The sequence below is a fragment of the Pleurodeles waltl genome, chromosome 10 (genome assembly GCF_031143425.1).
Source record: "Pleurodeles waltl isolate 20211129_DDA chromosome 10, aPleWal1.hap1.20221129, whole genome shotgun sequence".
In the NCBI taxonomy this organism is placed as follows: domain Eukaryota; kingdom Metazoa; phylum Chordata; class Amphibia; order Caudata; family Salamandridae; genus Pleurodeles; species Pleurodeles waltl.
The window spans coordinates 830,231,695-830,252,119 of NC_090449.1; the positions used below are offsets into that span (position 1 = coordinate 830,231,695).

Genomic DNA, 20,425 nt, shown 5'->3' on the forward strand with positions numbered 1-20,425 from the left:
CTTTTCGAGTCACGAGATCGAGGGACTCCTCCCATTTCGGCTCCATTGCGCTTGGGCGTCGACTCCATCTTAGATTGTTTTCCCCGCAGAGGGTGAGGTAGAAGTTGTGTATTATAGTAATAGTGCCCATGCAATGGAGTGAATACGTATGTACATAATGTAGTTTAAAGTAATATATTTACAAATTTACAAATGTTCAAGATTAACTTCTAAACGGCTACAGGCTCCCGGGGAGGCGGGTGGGCGCATGTGAATCTGCAGCGACTAATGCCACGAACAGATGTACACTGGGTAAGTGACATTTTCCGTTCGATGGCATGTGTAGCTGCAGATACACATGCTGTGTATAGACTAGTAAGCAGTTATCACCCCAAAAGCAGTGGCTCAGCCTGTAGGAGTTGAAGTTGTTTGAAACAATGTTCATAGTACTGCTTGACCTACTGTGGCTTGTTGTGCCGTTAACACATCTACACAGTAGTGTTTGGTAAATGTATGAGGCGTAGACCATGTAGCTGCCTTACATATTTCGGTCATTGGAATATTTCCTAGTAGCACCTTTCTTTCTAGTTGAGTGTGCCCTTGGTGTAATAGGCAGTTCTCTTTTTGCTTTAAGATAACAGGTTTGAATGCACTTAACTATCCATCTAGCAATGCCTTGTTTAGAAATTGGATTTCCTGTATGAGGTTTTTGGAAAGCAATAAATAATTGTTTTGTTTTTCAGATTAGTTTTGTTCTGTCAATGTAGTACATTAACGCTCTTTTGACGTCTAATGTATGTAGTGCTCTTTCAGCTACAGACTCTGGTTGTGGAAAGAACACTGGTAGTTCTACTGTTTGGCTCAAGTGGAACGGTGATATGACTTTTGGTAAGAATTTAGGATTTGTTCGTAAGACTACTTTATGCCTGTGTATCTGAATAAATGGTTCTTATATGGTAAATGCTTGTATCTCACTTACTCTTCTTAGAGATCTGATAGCAATTAGAAATGCAACCTTCCATGTTAAGTATTGCATTTCACATGAGTGCATAGGTTCGAAGGGAGGACTCATGAGGCGAGTTAAGACAATGTTGAGGTTCCACGAAGGAACTGGTGGTGTTCTTGGTGGTATAATTCTCTTTAGGCCTTCCATAAATGCTTTAATGACTGGTATCCTAAATAATGAAGTTGAGTGTGTAATTTGCAGATAAGCTGAAATTGCGGTAAGATGTATTTTAATGGATGAAAAAGCTAGCTTCGACTTTTGCAAATGTAGTAAGTAGCTTACAGTGTCTTTAGCAGATGCGTGTAATGGCTGGATTTGATTATTGTGGCAATAATAAACAAATCTTTTCCACTTATTTGCATAGCAATGTCTAGTGGTTGGTTTCCTAGCTTGTTTTATGACCTCCATACATTCCTGTGTAAGGTCTAAGTGTCCGAATTCTAAGATTTCAGGAGCCAAATTGCTAGATTCAGCAATGCTGTATTTGGGTGTCTGATCTGTTGTTTGTGTTGAGTTAACAGATCTGGTTTGTTTGGTAGTTTGACATGAGGCACTACTGAGAGGTCTAGTAGTGTTGTGTACCAAGGTTGTCTTGCCAAAGTTGGTGCTATTAGTATAAGTTTGAGTTTGTTTTGACTCAATTTGTTTACTAGATATGGAAGGAGTGGGAGAGGGGGAAAAGCATATGCAAATATCCCTGACCAACTCATCCATAACGCATTGCCTTGAGACTGATCTTGTGGGTATCTGGATGCGAAGTTTTGGCATTTTGCGTTTTCTTTTGTTGCAAATAGGTCTATTTGTGGTGTTCCCCATCTTTGGAAGTAAGTGTTTATTATTTCAGGGTGAATCTCCCATTTGTGGATCTGTTGATGATCCCGAGAAAGATTGTCTGCTAACTGATTCTGAATCCCTGGAATAAACTGTGCTATTAGGCGAATGTGGTTGTGAATCGCCCAATACCATATTTTCTGTGCTAGAAGACACAACTGAGTTGAGTGTGTTCCTCCTTGTTTGTTTAGATAATACATCGTTGTCATGTTGTCTGTTTTGACAAGGATGTGTTTTTGTCTTATTATGGGTTGAAATGCTTTTAGCGCTAGAAATACTGCCAGTAGTTCTAAGTGATTTATGTGAAGTTGTCTTTGCTGAGTGTCCCATTGTCCCTGGATGCTGTGTTGATTGACATGAGCTCCCCATCCTATCATGGAGGCATCCGTAGTTATTATGTATTGAGGCACTGGGTCTTGGAAAGGCCGCCCTTGGTTTAAATTTATGTTGCTCCACCATAGAAGCGAGGTGTATGTTTGGCGGTCTATCAACACTAGATCTAGAAGTTGACCCTGTGCCTGTGACCATTGTGATGCTAGGCACTGTTGTAAGGGCCGCATGTGCAATCTGGCGTTTGGGACAATGGCTATGCATGAGGACATCATGCCTAGTAGTTTCATTACCATCTTGACCTGTATTTTTTTTTCTGGATACATTATCTGTATTACCTTGTGAAAGGCTTGTACCCTTTGTGGACTTGGAGTGGCAACCGCTTTTGTTGTGTTGATTGTCGCCCCTAAGTATTGTTGTGTTTGGCACGGCTGAATGTGCGACTTTGTGTAGTTGATTGAGAACCCTAGTTTGTGGAGTGTGTCGATAACATACTTTGTATGTTGTGAACACCTTTTTTGCGTGTTGGTTTTGATTAGCCAATCGTCTAGGTATGGGAACACGTGTATTTGCTGTCTTCTGATATGCACAGCTACCACTGCCAGGCATTTTGTAAAAACTCTTGGTGCAGTTGTTATCCCAAGTGGCAAAACCTTGAATTTGTAATGTACCCCTTGGAATACAAACCTTAGGTACTTTCTGTGTGAAGGATGTATCGGTATATGGAAGTATGCATCCTTTAGGTCTAGTGTTGTCATGTAGTCTTGCTGTTTGAGCAATGGGATTACGTCCTGTAATGTCACCATGTGAAAGTGATCTGATTTGATGTAGGTGTTTAACGTTCTGAGATCTAATATAGGTCTTAGAGTTTTGTCCTTTTTGGGTATGAGAAAGTACAGGGAGTAAACTCCTGTTCCTTTCTGATGAACTGGTACTAATTCTATTGCTTCTTTTTGTAACAATGCTTGTACTTCCAGTTGTAGAAGGTCTATGTGTTGTTTTGACATATTGGTGGTCATTACGACCATGGCGGTCAGAGACCGCCAGGGGTAATGTGGTGTCCGTACCGCCAACAGGCTGGCAGTACGGAGGCCCTTATTACGACCACGGCGGTAGCGCCGCGGTCGCACCGCCGGGGCCGGCGGTTTACTGCAGTTTTAGCCCCGGCAGTGATAATCCGCCAGAGCAGCGCTGCAAGCAGCGCTGCCCTGGGGATTATGACCCCCCTACCACCAGCCTGTTTCTGGCGGTTTGCACCGCCAGGAAGAGGCTGGCAGTAAGGGGTGTCCTGGGGCCCCTGGGGGCCCCGGCCAGCTTTTCACTGTCTGCATAGCAGACAGTGAAAAGCTCGACGGGTGCAACTGCACCCGTCGCACGGGCGCAACACCGCCGGCTCCATTAGAAGCCGGCTCCTATGTTGCGGCCTCATTCCTGCTGGGCCGGCGGGCGCAAACTTGGTTTGCGCCCGCCGGCCCAGCAGGAATGTCATAATGGGGGCCGCGTAATGACCCCCATTGTGTGTTTTCGGTGGGACATTTGGAGGGAAATTGAGAAATTCTATGCAATAACCATGCTGGATAATTGCTAAATACCCAAGTATCTGATGTTATTTCCTCCCATTGTTTGTAGAACTTGGTTAGTCTCCCCCCCACAGGTGTTACGTGTTGGGGATTTGTGACGTGTAAGTCACTGTTTGTTTTGTGGAGTTTTGGGACTTTGGAACTTTCCTCTACTTTTTTGGAACTGTCCCCCTCTATATTGTCCCCGAAAACTTCCCTGTAGATATTGGCTCTGGTAAGTGTGCCTTGTTTGTGAGGTTGTGGGTTCTGTGCTTTCCCCTCGAAACCCCCCTCTAAACTATGTTTTCCGAAATGTGCCTCTGCTCTGTGGAGAGTAGAGAGCGCCAATGGCTTTGGCCGTATCAGTGTCTTTCTTAAGTTTTTCGATAGCAGTGTCCACCTCCGGCCCAAACAACTGCTGTCCGTTAAATGGCATATTCAGCACAGCTTGCTGTATTTCTGGTTTAAATCCTGATGTACGCAGCCATGCATGTCTCCTTATTGTCACTGCTGTGTTGACAGTTCTAGCAGCTGTGTCTGCTGCATCCATTGCTGACCGTATCTGATTGTTGGAGATACTCTGTCCTTCTTCTACTACTTGCTGTGCTCTCTTCTGGAACTCCTTGGGCAAATGTTCTATAAAGTGTTGTATTTCGTCCCAATGAGCCCTATCGTATCTGGCCAACAAAGCCTGTGAGTTTGCAATACGCCACTGGTTTGCTGCCTGTGCCGCCACCCTTTTCCCTGCTGCGTCGAATTTTTGACTTTCTTTATCTGGAGGTGAAGCATCTCCTGAAGTATGTGAGTTCGCTCTCTTGCGAGCTGCCCCTACTACAACTGAGTCCGGTGTTAGCTGTTGTGTGATGTACACAGGTTCTGTTGGTGGCGGTTTATATTTTTTCTCCACTCTTGGAGTAATGGCCCTTCCTTTTACAGGCTCCTCAAACACTTGTTTGGAGTGTTTTAGCATTCCAGGTAGCATGGGGAGACTCTGGTACTGGCTGTGTGTGGACAACAGTGTATTAAATAGAAAGTCATCTTCAATGGGCTCTGCATGCAGGCTGACATTATGAAATGCCGCTGCCCTCGACACCACCTGTGCGTAGGCTGTACTATCTTCTGGTGGCGACGGTCTAGCTGGATAACAGTCAGGACTATTATCTGACACTGGCGCATCATAAAGATCCCACGCGTCAGGGTCATCTTGAATCATCCCTGTATGAGTCGGGGATTGCATCATAGGTGGAGTGGCTACCGGTGATGGTTGCGTCGAGCGTTGTGGAGACGGTGGCGGGCTTACTTGTTTAGCCACCTTTGCCTGTGGCTGCTTGTCTTTCTCCTGGAAGGCAAGTTTGCGTTTCATCCTAATAGGAGGGAGAGTGCTGATCTTCCCCGTTTCTTTTTGGATGTGGAGCCTTCTTTGGGTGTAGTCTGGCTCCATTGTCTCCAATTCCTGTCCAAATCTATGTATTTTCATTTGTGAGGACAGTCCTTGTTCCTCTGTGTAGGAACTTGATTTTGGTTCTGAGGCCGGATGTTTCTGTATCGAAACCTTTTCGGCTACTTTTTTCGGTTCCGACAAAACCTTTTTTATTTTCGGCGTTGTTGTCTCTCGGTGCCGACTTATTTTGGTGCCGCTGTCTCGGTGCTGAACTTGCTCGGTGCCGCTATCTCGGGCCCGAGATTGCTGTGTGGCGGTATCTCGACCGGAGTCGGATGACTTCGACACCAGCGTGCCCTTTTTCGGTGCCGATGTTCAGTCACCTATTTTTCGGGTTAAGCCATGGCCTGTTGGCGGTGGCGTCCCTTGGGCTTTTGTGGTCTTCTCGTGAGTTTTATGTTTCGACGTCTTACTCACGGTTTTCGACGTTTCTTCGGGATCGAGCTCGTCCGAGTCCGATTCCTGGATGGAGAAGGTTTCTTCCTCCTCCTCGAAACGTCCTTGTCCTGTCGGCGCCGACGCCATCTGCAGTCTTCTTGCTCTTCGGTCTCTTAGTGTCTTCCTGGACCGAAACGCTCGACAGGCTTCACAAGTATCTTCCTTGTGTTCTGGCGACACATCATCCTCCAACATGGAACCCCTGTCTTTTAAGCTCCACATCTCAGTCAACCTATCTCTTAGCAGCACTGTCATCTGCAAAGCTCCAGGTCCGTGTTCCAACTTCACTGACTCTATCATGGACTTTGTCTCGCCAATCACCCTCAACGCTAGCAATTACATCCTACTTGGATACCTAAACTTACACCTGGAAAAAACCACACTGGTCTCAGCTCAGCACTCATCGTAGAACTTGGAAGCCTGGGCCTCATCCAGTGGGTAAAGGGACTTACCCACTCGCTGGACACCTCTTGGACCCTATCTTCACCACCTTTGATTATTCAAGTCGACGAGCTATCACTGGTCTCCTGGACAGACCATGCTATCATCAAGTTCAGCATTCCAGTCCAGTGCACATGCACTATTGCTAGCCCAGCCAGCCAAAACTGGAACAAAACAGCGCAAAATCCTCCTGAAAGCCATTAAGAATGTCAACAATTTGATAAGCTTTCGTGCTAACTCCCTCCGCCCCCCACAAACATAGCAATACAACAAGATCAAGACCCCAGGCCAGTTGGTACACAGAGGAACTCAGACTGATGAAACACATCTGCAAACAACTGAAGCACAGCGGGAGAAAGAGCCAGGACAATGCATACAAGCGCACATTCAAATCCGCTTTTGGAAGCTACGACCAAATGATCCGCACCACCAAATGTGCTGTTTTGGTGGACCTCATCAATGCCAGCACCACCAGAAGAAAATAACTCCTTGCCATTGTGAAGGATTTCACCTCACCAACTGACACCTCCAACTTGAACATCCCTTCGCAAGACCTCTACATAAATCTCTCTCAATTGTTCAGCAACATAATTACTACCGTTTACAGTAACTCAAACCCGCAGCTGAACCGGAAAGGCCTTGCCAAACACCTACCTATCCTATTCAAAGAACCAATGCTAAGCGCATGGACTGCAGCCCATCAGTGTCAAGCTCACATCCATTCTCAAAGCCTCCATCTTTTCCACCACCTTCCTAAACACCTGAAAACACGCCACTGTCCTCCCATTGCTGAAGAATCCCACCATGGACTTGCCAATGGTACTACCATTCACAGCTAAGTTCCTTGAGAAATACATCAATAGACACCTCACTAAATACCCCAATGACACCCAACTCCTCAACATCACTCAGTTTGGTTTTAGACCCAAGTACAGCATGGAAACTGCCCTCATCACTGCTATGGGTGAGATCCGCATGACTCAGGACAGAGGATACAGGGTGGCCCTTATCCTCCTTGACCGAGCCACAACACCCACTTGACATTGGAAGGCAAGGATTCGCACTCCGATGGAACTGCTTCTACTTGACTGGTAAGACCCAGTCCATCAACGTGGCATGTACACCTCAGATCCCATGACCTCACCTGTGGAGTTTGGAAAGGTCTTTCTTGAGCCCGACCACCCTCAATGCATACACGACCCCTTTAGCCAGCATCATCGGCTCCCACTATCACAACCTCTTATCTTACACCGGCCACGTGTATCTCATTCTCTTGCTCATGGACAAGAAGCCCGGTACACAGATCAAGTTCAATGGATGAAAGTCTGAAACTTCCAACTGAATGAAGACCGACTGTCTAAAGCTGAACATTGAGAAAACCGAAATCACAATCTTTGGGAAGGGCACTTCTCCAACTGACTCCAGCTGGTTACCAGTAGAGCTAGGACCAACACCTAACCCACCACCCACTCCAAGAACCTCTGCATCAACAGCAAACCTGACATGACTGCCGAAGTCACTGCTGTCATCAGCTCATGCTTCCAAACTCTGAAGATGCTGAGGAAGATTTTCAAATGGCTCCCAATCAGCACCCGGAAAACCGTCATGTACACTCTTGTCACAAGCAAGCTGGACTATGGGAACACTCTCTGTGCCAGAATCCACAAGCACTCATTAGAAGGCTGCAGACAATCCAGAACGTGGTGGCTAGAATCACTCCCAACCTCCCATGCTGTACTAACATCATATTGCACCTAATATTGGCCCCCATATACAAATAAGCTAACTTCAAACTCCTCACCCACAATTTCAGGGCACTACATGACACTGGCCCAACATGCGTCAACAGCCACATCTGCTTTCACAAGCCTTCCAGCCATGTCCCCAGACTACTACTTGCACACATGGCACATATGAGGAAAAGCAGATCTGGCCATCAGCACTCCTCCTATATAGCTCCTATGGTGTAGAACAACTTTTTGCTATACATAAGAGCCTCCTCCTGACTTATTGACTTCCACAAAAAAGCTTAAGACCTGGCATTTTAAGTAGTCCCACTAGGTTCTAGTTCTGGCTCTACTCACGCCCATTCAGCACCAAGATATCCTCCTGGGTGATAGTGCCCTCTACAAATCTGTAAAACCTAACAACTATGCATTTGTATGACAAAGAGTGATATAAACAGACGACGTCTCCCATTAGAATAATGTACCTCCTGCAATAACTGTAACATGGCACTTGATCTGCGCCAGATTATATTTGTAAAGATCTGGTCCAACAGAACTGGTGTTTGAGTCATTTTGTTGTGACAGGTTTTGGCTGCTGCATGTCAGCTCTAAAAGGCTGTGATGTGGTATACAAGGGTAAAGCCATTGAATATGGATTAAAGTTGGAATGAGTAGTTTCTGAGGTGATATCAAAGAATTAAAGTAATCTAGTAAAGAGTCATTGATTCAGGGCAGAGTGTTTTTAGCATTGTACAAGATACGAGGAGACTATCTGCTGGTTATATAATTTCGAGCTTATAATATCTGATATGGTAAAAAATATCTAAAACAATTACCACAGAAGAATGTGTTTTGGCATGTGTTTGACTAATGGAAATGATTGTCTTTCTTTTCGCCCTACGCTGCAACCTGTCATCATTCTGCCAGTGGTGTAGCAAGGATACATCTTTGAATTATTTAGGCTGTCAGCTAGAATATGACAGAATCAGCCTATGTACAGGCTGAGTAACATCATGTTCCTAGTGTGAAAGTGACTATACCTTGCGCAGAACCTTTGTACTTAACTAAGTGGTACTTATTGTGCAGCTGCTACTGACTTCAAGGTTCAAATGTTTCTCAGGGCTTCAAGTGACATCACATACAACACCAGGTTTGTTCATCTTTCTAAAGGATGTCTTTTTCAACCCAATGTAGAAAGCAACTCTGTTATTGACAGCTACCCAGCTATAGTTCTTATATTTCAGGAGAAGAAACGCACAAAGCAGTTTTCTAAGTTGCATTTGGTGCCACCCTGACAGCATGCCAGATTGGCTTCTCAAACCTTTTAAATATGGCATCTTTGCTAAGCATATTACATGTTCATGATCTATGAGAGGTAGATTTATCAAGCCTCTCACCAGAGATGTTTCATTATTAACTAAAGATTGAAAAACAATACATATTGGAAAACAAGCAGCCCGTAAACACCTCAAAAAATAAAACCATGAACTCCAATCTAAAATTATTTAATAACACAAATCTAGGAAAACTCAGTAAGTTGACTGATTATCAAATATACTTGAGTATGAGCATTAATAATTAATACCGCTGAGCTTTATCTAATTAACATTTGCTAGTGAAATTTAATTACATTGACCTCAGAAAATACAGATTGCTTAAATAATAACTTTTCTGTTCACATTAAATAAGCTTTTCTGTTCACATTAAATAACCATTCGTTTTATGCAAATTCTCAAGTATTCTAGTATAATATGGTTGTTAATCCTTGACTGGCTTAACATATGACATCCGGTGTGTGTTTTGTTCTCATCCTAATTCTGCTGGGAAAAAGCTTTAGGAACATAGAAGATTTATACAATAAACAAGTTAAATCACACAAAACAGTAAAAGGTGATGTACATCTTTGTTTTTTGATTATACAAGGTTGCACATAAAACAAATGTATTAAAATACCAGACTCAAATCAAATATTTGAGTCGTAAAAATGACATTGGAATCGTTTAAGTAGGTCTCATATGCAGTAAATACATTTAGAACATTAGTACATACAGTTCTTTGGAGACTTATTATCAACAAGAATTTCATTTTTGGGATCGTTTGTATTCACAATGTCTTCCCATTTGATTGCATCCATATGACAGAGAAACGTGTTCCTTTCAATTCTCACGCCGCCGTTAAGTATTTCTGCAAGAAAATACAAAGAGCAAACTAAAATAATAAGAACTGAATGACTGCAAACAATGATAACCAATAATGAGTAGTGGCACCACGAAAAGCAACCCCCATGGCCTGGTGAAGGCAGCAAGCACTACCACATGCAAAGGTACGGTCACAGAATGATAGAGCTTAATACAGGTTAAAATGAACATGAGGCAAACCACCAAGGTTGAGCAAAACCTGGCCCTACAGTTCAGCCTGCATCTCTCTTTCAGGCAGGACTAAGACTGATTTGCATATGGTTGTTCTTGTCTATGATGGCATCGGTGAGCTTAAAACAGCGGAAGAGCAGGTACCCAAAGTAAGTGCTAATGTTTTGTATTGATTTAAACCTTTTCATCAATCACTGATTGGTGTCATATGTGACGCCTTCAGCCAATCCTGGGTTTTGGACAGAAAGCATTTTCCAAGTTGGAATTTTCAGGTCATCAAATATAATTGGAAACTACAAATACAAGGCCTGAAAGGCACAAATCTTTTGGCTAAAATGCTGAAAATTACTTAAGGTGTCTGAGAGGGCATTGACCATGCTGCAGATATGGCCGTGCAAACGTGTACTTAAAGATAAATGAAAAGTCTTTTCGTTTTTTTCATAGTTTCCTCTTTATTATTGAAGGGTGTGGACAAAACATATGTGGCAAAAGAAAATCACTTATTTAATGAGAACTAGTAGATTAACCTAAGTACGTATTTTGACATTTTGCAACAAAATACAACTTTTACAGTCTTGTGATGCACATTACATTTAAATTCTTTCAAACTACAGGATTATAACCATTCCATAGATTGTTTATATATCCCTGCAGATCTGGACACTGCAATAAATCGTTGTCGTGGGATGTGAAGGCTGCTAGAGGCGATCAAGTACAGTCAAAGTGCTACTGTGACGCACACATTGCTCTGAAGCAAAACCTCGAATAAATGCTGTGGAGACCGTATTTCTCTTTGAATATGCCACCAAATAAAACTAGCATTGACACATAATAAGCTTGCGTGCCTTCCACCTCCCAGGCAACCTCAAACGTGGCAATTCATTTTCACTAGCTGTATACTTTGCCCTTTTGTTACTTTTCTAAAGTCCATAGAATGTGTAAATGACATAAGTAGCATTTATTGATCCAAACCTAAAACGTATGAGTGGGAAAACGAGAAATCAAAAATGTACATGAAGTCCCGACAGTGAACACATGCTGCATTCATTACTAACAATGAATGAAAAAATGCTACATATTTGACTCAGAAGGATGAAGAGTTGGGTCACATTTTTGTAAAATATCCCTGCATCTGTCGTGACGATTAGCCTGCGTAAGAATATTCTATTTTAATATGACACTTACCACTATCTCGGTAAGTAATTTTCTAATTTTGAAAGACTGTATTACTGAATATCGAACCCCAGAATATAGTGAAGCCAGAATATTAAGGACAAAATGACGTGAGGCAAAAATATCGAAATGTAAGTTCATAGAGGGGAGTATAAATGTAGTATTCGTTGCTTCACATTTATGTGCTTTGAAGATATATCTACAGTGCAGCTACATAAATGTGGAGTTAGGCATAGAAAATCTAGATTTACATACGTGTCTGTTTGTTTTTCGAGTTTTTGTCCTCAATATTGTGTCCCAACCTGGGGTCGATATTCAGGGCGCATACCTTTTTGAAAATGAGGAACAGAATAAACTGCTAAAGCTGAAACTTAAAAGAGAGCTACAGATCTTAAGTCAGTGAAGTTTTAGAGAACACATTATTGCCTGTCAAATTGCAAACACTCTTGTATCCTGTGCTGCAGTTGCATTTTATTCTCCAAACCACATTCAAAACAATTTAAAAAATATTTTTCTAGAGTCTCTTACCTAATAAATTATTCATTCGTACTTGTTCCACACCAACCGAATCCATCTCTATTTTATGATTCATCAAAATTACCAAAGCGTACTTCTCATCATAAAGTGAGTTCCCTCGAATTAGCTGTAGATTTTCTAGCGTTATTTGTTTCACATCGTTCATTGCAATAAGGAGATAGCCTCCAACCTCCTTTATGTTCTGTCAAAGATAAACAACACATGGAGCATGATAAGTTAGGTTGTTCGAACAAATGAGAGAATCTATGCATTACCTTTTTAATATTCGTTAAACATTCTAGCTTTCTTTATGCAAATGAGATACACAGTAGTTTCCACTTTATTTTTGTTAAATCATGGCTGATAGCCAACATGCTGTTTCCCGGTACAAAAAAGGTCTGAGCCATACACCATACACCACACACGTGTATAATATTGCTTTTATTTATCCACCAGTATTCTCATGAAATAAATAGCTGTTTGTCAGATGTTCACCACCATGTGGTTTGAAACTAAAATTACACTACTCCTTTCAACAAATTTGAGTGATTCCACTGGTGATTCCACTGGTTCCACTGGTAATTCCAAGATGGCGTACATTTTATTTTAGAGATGGATGGTATTCTCCTTTCTGTTGTTTCTTGGTCAAAAAAGTCCTAACTGTTTCCTTTTCCCTTCTCTTCTTCTCTTCCGCCATGGTGCTTTTCCCCATACAATATTATATTGACAGTTCAGTTAAGATTTGGACTTTGAGCTTACCCATTGTCCCTTCTGACCTAACTATGTGCAATGTTACCTCACCCTGAGAAGATTGCCTACCGAGCACCTGAATGAGAAGTTGTCTACAACTAAATTTGCCCCTGTGGCTTTCTTCAACTGGGTCTACTACTCACTCCTGCTCCTGACCACCTAGTCTTTAGCACCATCAAGTACATACCAATGACACCTACCTTTCGAGGCAGAGGTCAATGCATAGTCACTTTATGGGTCTCAGGTTAAGGGCAGATTTATGCATCAGACTGCAGTGGAATACATGCTGTCTTTGAACCCACGCCCTTTTTATGCACAAAAAGGCTAAGCGGAGTCAAGGAATTGGATGGTTATTGTAAAGAAGAGTTTGTGAGCTGTTGAGCAAATGTATACTAATAACCGAATCACACAGTGTCATAAAGTAATTTTTTTATTGAAGGGAAAGGGCATTATGTTGGGTGGATTTCAGAGTCATGGTCAATATCCACATTTGGAGGGTAAGCACTTGATTTACGGTGCATATTTATGACTTTTCAGGCATTCCCCCTGGTATGCACATTTTTTAACAACTTATCAAAAATAAAGTCAGTGTAATGTAACTTTCTGTTGCATACACTGCACATGTGAATGACAATTCTAGTCATACATCATGTGCAGTTTTCACATACATGCATAATGACTTTTTTCAGGCCCACGTTTACCCTAAACACGGAAAATGTTTTCTTTGCATCTGTCTCTATGAATCTAGAGAACAGAACAGTGACATCTGCCTTGTTTGCCACAATGAGTTATTTTTGATAATACTATTACTGCCATATCATGTGTTTCATTGTTATCCAGTTTATAGAAGTTCTGTGCAGAGGTGAGCGATGCACATTTTTACAATAATGTGGACTGTGCACTTCTTCTATGTAGGTGACTTTGGGACTGATTCACTATGGTCTTTACACTGTCCTAAATATATTTTTTAGATGTGGGCCAGGAGGCGTTCAGGGTGGGCTAAACTGCATAAGTACATTCCTAGAAATTAATATGTATGTATTGCCAATCTCCTTTATGTTACAGTTAACTTTTCACCCTGGAAACACATTAAAGTATACCCATGCTAAAGTGTTACTGCAGGGTGGAAATGGAAGGCACATTAATGGGAGGCCTAGGCGAATGGGTTTATAGACAAGAAAAAATCCCATGGAGACAAAAGGAAGTTAATTGCGAAAATGCTCAATTCCACATGTTTTATTTGAGGAGATCATTTATCTATTGTAAGATCCGCACATGTAAATTGTATGAATTAGGGTACTCTTGAAGATCTACGGCTTTTGTACATTTCTAGGCGTGCTCCCGTTTTTCTTAATGAGTTCTAATATGTACATCATGGGCCCTCTTCCTGGTGTTAGGGTGATGGATGACTGAGGCTGTACGGCTGTACGGGCTCGCTCACGTCACATCCAGGTACCCGCGCAACCTTCTTCCGGCGCTACCGGGGGCTAGCTCCATTCTGTGGGACCGCGGACCGCCGCCGGCTTGCTGCTCGGAGGTCCTGGGGGTGCCCGTCCGCTACCACCTTCACCCGGGGACCGCGCCTACCTGCGGAGCGGTGAGTGCGGCGCCGGCAGGAGAGGGGCGCGCGCAGCTCCCACCGCAGAGCTGCTCCGCTTCTAGGCGCTGGACCCCTCCGCGGGGCGGGGGTTTGAGCCCAGGGTGCCTGCTTGCCTGAAAGAGGTGTGCGGACCGCTGGTCGCTCTGCAGGAGTAAAGGGGCTTGGAAGCCGGCATGGGCTTGAATTGTTGGAATCACTTGTAGTTTCCTGATCAGTTATTCCACTGCTGTCTAGAGACTGAGACGAGAGACTGAGCTACTCGGAAACTTCAACCGTGCAAAGCGAATTTACCACCCCTGGTGGTGAACTGTAGACAGCACTGCTACAGTCCCTGGCGCAACAGCTGAAGGCCGTTATCACCAGAAATTGAGTGCACAGGAGGGGCTCTGCAGTGTGTGCTAGTGTTTGGCTGGAGGAGGGGCTCATCTTAAACCTAACAGCGAAACTGTGGAAGGAGCGCGTCGACCTCGGATGTTCCTCCAGCGTTACTAGAGGAGGAGCGATTACTACGTCTGCCAAAAGCGCAGTCCGGTTGAAACTACAGCCTATCAGCTTGTTGTTCTTATTCATTTGGAACTGTCTCCATCCTCACTTTTGGTTATCTAAAACCCCAAGTCTCCCTTCACATCTCTCCTTTCTGTAAGCAACGGAACTGGAAACATCTTGGTTGGTCACTTACGTCACGAGGCCAAGTCAGAGGTTACAGTGAATTTACCTACGCCCGCCCGCACCGTGCTGCATACCTGTGTACCCCTGTGGTCCTCAGGGCTGCTGTTCCTTCTGCTGGCCTCCACGTCTCCCCCCCGCCGTCGCCTGACATCGCGACCGCTATGTGGGGGGAGCGATTGACGGGACAGGACGGGACAGGACGGGACAGGACGGGACTACATTACCCAGGTCCCCTTGCACCCCGGAAGCAGAACCAACGCATTTTGCGCGCCTGAGGGCGCTATTAAACTGATCCTGCCCCTGGCTGAGCGGGACCGGGCTAAGCCAGTGCAAAGGGCGGGCCGCTGTGTGGCCGTTAAGGGGGCCGGAAGGGGTCGGGCTGGGCCAATTCGCTAAGCTGTTAATTGCTTCTATTTAATCTGATAACGCTTTAGTAAGCTGTATACTTGGGCTCCATTTAATTGAGTTATTGTGCCTTCTGGGTCATACACACTTGTTGTTCTGTGTTATTGCTGATATATGTAGGTGCCCTATACTTTATTACGATATAAAAGCTCTGTGTAGGGCAGGGCTTTAAATACTAGACAGTCCATCGAGTATTTTATCAATATTAGTAGTGGTTGTTATATACGTGAGGGTGGTGTAGAATGGCAAAAAATATTTCCACCCTGGATAATTACCTGGTTAAAATGGTGAGCAAGATAAACATTGATAGAAGGAAATCCTTAGGGAAGGAGCCCACCTCAGATTTTTTTTCTTCTGTAGATGATGGTAGCGGTTCTATTATGGTGGATCCCCTTAATATTGAAGCTTTCCCTTTGGAAAACTCAGCCATTTTACCCTTAGTCTTAGAGCCACCAATTCAAGACCCATTTGAGCCCCCGAGTGAGTCTGCATTGTCTCACTCTCCTCCTAAGAGAGCTGTTAGAAAATGCAGAAAAACGCAAATTAAGCGGGGGAACATACATCTTAAACCAACGATAGAATATGGTCATAGAAGTAATGTAGCTAATAACGAGAATATAATTAATAAGGACGAGGTGAATTGTGATCTCTTGGGTCACATCGCTAAGCTATTTGAGGAAAAACTAGACCATATGACTAAACCTCTTATGGAAAAAATTGAATTGTTATCTACGGAGGTATCTAGGTTGGGTGGTCTTTTAGATAAGATGTGTAAGGAACAGACTATGAAACAGTCTGAGCTACCTGTCCAATCTGATAACTCTGCACAATTGGTTGTAGCACAGAGGTCATGTTTACCAGAATCTAGGGAGCCACCATGTATGGTGGATAGTACCTCTCATATGAAAGCAGCTGCATCTAATATCGTGAGGTACACTACTCCCGTGAACTGACCAAATCATATTAATCTTCCACCTGATTGTGAACCATATGTCATAGTCCTTTCGAATGTTCCTCCCTTAGACCCAACAGCAATGAATTTCCGTGAGGAATCACATGATTCTCTTAAACGGAAATCAGTTGCTTGGTTAAACAAAAATTGTGGTTTCCCCCCACATCTATCCGATCATATACTGTCTACTAGACGGGTACCATGGATCGGAAACGCAAGGAAAAAATGCAAGGGGGATTGTGTAATTGTTAATTTTAGGCACCCTCAACATGTTGCGACTGTTCTTCTTAGAGCAGCTTCTTTGGATGTAGAGGAGTCTGACGTGGGGGTGCACTCTCTGGGTTATTTTTATAGACACTTAGCCAGTACATCAGAATTTTCTAAAAAACACAGACTTTTGACTAATAGAAGAAACACAAATTTTTATATTCCTATTGAAAATAGATTTTCGGTACTGAGTACTTTGGATGAGAACGATTGACTCCCACGAGCAGGGGAATCTATCACAGAAATGTTAGTATATACCCAGACGTGGGAACAAAAACAGAGTATAGAATATTTAGAACCGAAACTTATAGTACCTTCGAGCCCCAGAAATTTACGGACAGTTAAACTGGTAAACAGCGTTAAATCCCCTTATTCTATTTTGAGTGAGGTAATTAGTTTGGGCGTACCTGATAAGTGCCTTACAGTGACTACGGAGGTTAATGACGTTAGTAAAGACTATAATCAAGACAAAGAGTTAAATCCTTTAGTTGAACTAGAGGATGTTACAGAAAAAGACAACTTACCTATAGTATTAGATTCACCCTATGTAAAAGGGAAAACAAATATTAGACTGATATCTTGGAATATTGCTGGCTTAGCCAGGAACCTTGAGGATGTGGTATGGTGTTCCTATATTGAGAATTACGATATCATATTCCTACAGGAAACTTGGATGGTAGAAACCCCCCATAGGTTGGGGTATAAAACATACTGTTCTTATGCTATTCCATCAGCTAGAGGTAGAGCCTCAGGGGGGCTGGTTATCTGGGTTAAAGTGACTCTAGAAATAGATGTCACCCAGTTATCCATCCCCTCACCGGACCTACTAGCCCTTAAAATTGATACAAGAGGGAAAGAAACTATACATTTAATAAATATATATAATAGACCGTCCCCATCTAACAAGGAATCAGAGGTGGTAGAACTCTTGGATGCCTTTTTAGATTCATTAGGAGATAATGTAAAGGTGTTAGTTGGTGGGGACTTTAACTGTAAATATGAGCCTGTCTTGGGGTTGGAAAAATTACTTGATGACTGCTAATGATATCTTGCCCCTAGAATCTGCAAGTTCAGCTAAAAGCACAAAAGCCGCCTTACAGATTTTACAGTTGACTGTGGTACATGATCTAAGGGCTTGTAATGGTCGATTTCGATCAGACAGACCAGCAGCTCCAACCTATTTTAAGGGAAATTTCAGGTCACATATAGATTTTGTAATGGCTACCCGGAATATATGGGACCAAATAATTGATTTTAAGATAGACCATAGGACGGAGAGTGCTCATTTCCCCCTCCAGCTATGGCTAGACTCTCAATCATTTATTATTAGATCCGAAGAAGAGACCCTATTAAATACCACGGTCGCGGAGCTAGAGGTAACCAATAACAGGCGTGCTCTAAGATGGCCATATATCTTGGGAACAGAAAAGACGCTGATAAATATTTACAATGTATTTACTGAAACGGTAGGAGACTTACAGTCAGCATTAGTGGGAACACAAGGTGTTCTTGATTTACATCTTAAGCTGGTAGATGCACTAACTCCACTATTGAGTAAAATTTATAAAAAAGATGGTAATAGGATAAGGAACCATCTTGAGACAGCGAACCCATGGTATAATAAAGATTGTCGAATAGCAAAATCAAGACTGATCCAGGCAGTAAAATCCGGGAACTGTTTGGATATAAAAAGCGGTAGACTAGCCTACAAAAACACTATGGCCCAAGCTAAAAAAGTATGGGATGAAAGCTTTTGGGAGGATCTCTTGAATGCAGCTAAGTTACGGGATCAGAGCATGTTCTGGAATTTAATCACTAAGGGAAATAAGCAGGGTAGATCAACAAAGGATATTTTCCTAGATGAAAATACTTGGTGTGATCACTTCACTAAGCTCTATGCTAACAAAAAGGAGAGTTTGCCCTTCGGGGACTATGAGACAAACTTAGAAATGAGTATTGCTCCATTACCTTTTAGTTTAGAAGAAACTAATAAGGCTTTATTAGCTGTGAAAATGGGCAAAGCCCCAGGCCCTGATAAAATTCCCGGCGATCTACTAAAATATGATGTGGAGGTGTGGGGGCCTTATATAAATTACCTGAGTAACTCCATTGTGGCAGGCACACCGATCCCCGATTCATGGAAAGGGGCAGAAATCATAACAATTTTTAAAAAAGGTGATCGCTATGATCCAAGTAATTACCGCCCAATAAGTTTAATAGACGTTTTTCAAAAGATATATGCCAGACACATTTTAAATAGGCTTTTAGATTGGATTGAAGAGACTAAAATATTAACCAAATATCAGGCTGGTTTTAGAATAAAAACCAGTACGGTTGACCAGGTGTTTAGGTTTATGTGCATCTGTTGGAAGTATATAAACATAAGGAAGGGTAGTCTCTATGTGGCATTTATGGATCTAAGGGCCGCCTTTGATCTTGTTCCGCGCAATTTGTTGTGGATTACATTAAGGAACATGGCGGTCCCTGGGGAGCTACTTAAAGAACTTATCAAGCTTCACACAGGGAACTATGCAAAAATTAGATGGGGAAAAGAAGGTGAAACCTCAAGGGCCATACCTGTAGACCGTGGTGTGCGCCAAGGTTGCGTGTTAGCACCTACACTCTTCTCATTATATGTTAATGATATTCCGAGCTATTTAAGGAATTGTGTACATGACTCCCCGAAGCTAGGTGGTGAGCCGGTTACGGCATTATTATTTGCCGATGATACCATCCTTATTTCTCAAACTCTGAGAGGTTTGCAAAATTTGGTGGATTCTTTTCAGAAGTATTGTGTGGGGAAGGGGCTAGAAATAAATCCTACCAAAACTAAGTATATGTCCATAAACCCCAAGAAATCCCTCAGGAATAATCTGTCCTTGGAGAATCAAAAACTGGAACAGGTAGGAAGCTTTAATTATTTGGGGTTAATGCTGGATAGTAACCTGTCCTGGAAAGGACAGATGGATAAAAGCATATTATCCCTTAAACAAAACTCAATGCCTATTTTAAAAGTACACGGAGCTAGTTACTCTAAAGCAATCTCACCGGCACTTGAAGTATATGGTGCTGAACTCTGGGGCTACTATTGTAACAATAATTTTGGAAAAACGGAAAACCACTTTGTACGAAGGCTACTTAAAATACCGACAAGAACTCCTCTAGTCCCTGTTTTCCTTGATATTAATCTTAAAAGAGCAAACTATCAAGCATTATTAAGACCACTGCTGTATTGGGTTAGGTTATGGGTAACCCCGGAGTTGAGTGATTACAAGAGTGGATTGATTGAATTAACTCAGATAGATGGTCATATGAATACCCCTTGGTTAAAATATGTATCTAAGTGGTATGAGAGATTAGGTTTATCACACCTATGGGAAGTTCCTCAGAATATGACAACATGTACCAGGAAATATGTAAAGGACACCTTTTGGTTTTATGTCAACGGAGAGCTATTGCATAGTTCATCGATTGGTATTCTGACTTTGAATTTTTTGAACATAAAAGATACACCTAATTTCGAACAATTTTTGGATGAAATCGGTCCTCCACTGGCAAAAACACTATATCTACAGTTTAGGTATGGGGTCTTACAGACTAATGCATACACATGCAATTGGGGAGGGGTAAAAGGTTGCGAATTGTGCACTCTCTGTACTTTAGGGGCTAAAGAAGATGTTGTTCATCTACTCTTCTTTTGCCCAGTATACAAGAAAACAAGGGATTGTTGGATCAAACCCGTTTGTAAATATGTGGGGGTTAGATCCTACAAAGAAGCAGAGCGCATATTTCAGTCTAATACTTCACAATTAGTGGTGTTTGGCACGAGTAGATTTTTATTTAATGTGTACCTTATTAGAAAACGACTTGGTCACAAACTGTAATATTTTGTTAGGTGGCCCGCTCTTTCCCTTCCTTGTATAGGTATATGATGCACTGTTTCTTCGATCCAAGTTAATTAATTTTTTAGTT

At 42.5% G+C, this 20,425-nt stretch overlaps 1 protein-coding gene across 1 annotated transcript in view; it reads right to left on the minus strand.

Moving 5' to 3' along the window:
• Nucleotides 1-20,425, minus strand: part of EGFR (epidermal growth factor receptor) — a 526,637-nt gene that overhangs the window by 214,833 nt on the left and 291,379 nt on the right. Inside the window, exons 3-4 of the mRNA XM_069211504.1 lie at nt 11,823-12,012; nt 9,802-9,936 (exon numbers count right to left, since the gene is read on the minus strand). Of these exons, the coding sequence (XP_069067605.1) occupies nt 9,802-9,936; nt 11,823-12,012 (325 nt within the window). The remainder of the gene's footprint in view (nt 1-9,801; nt 9,937-11,822; nt 12,013-20,425) is intronic.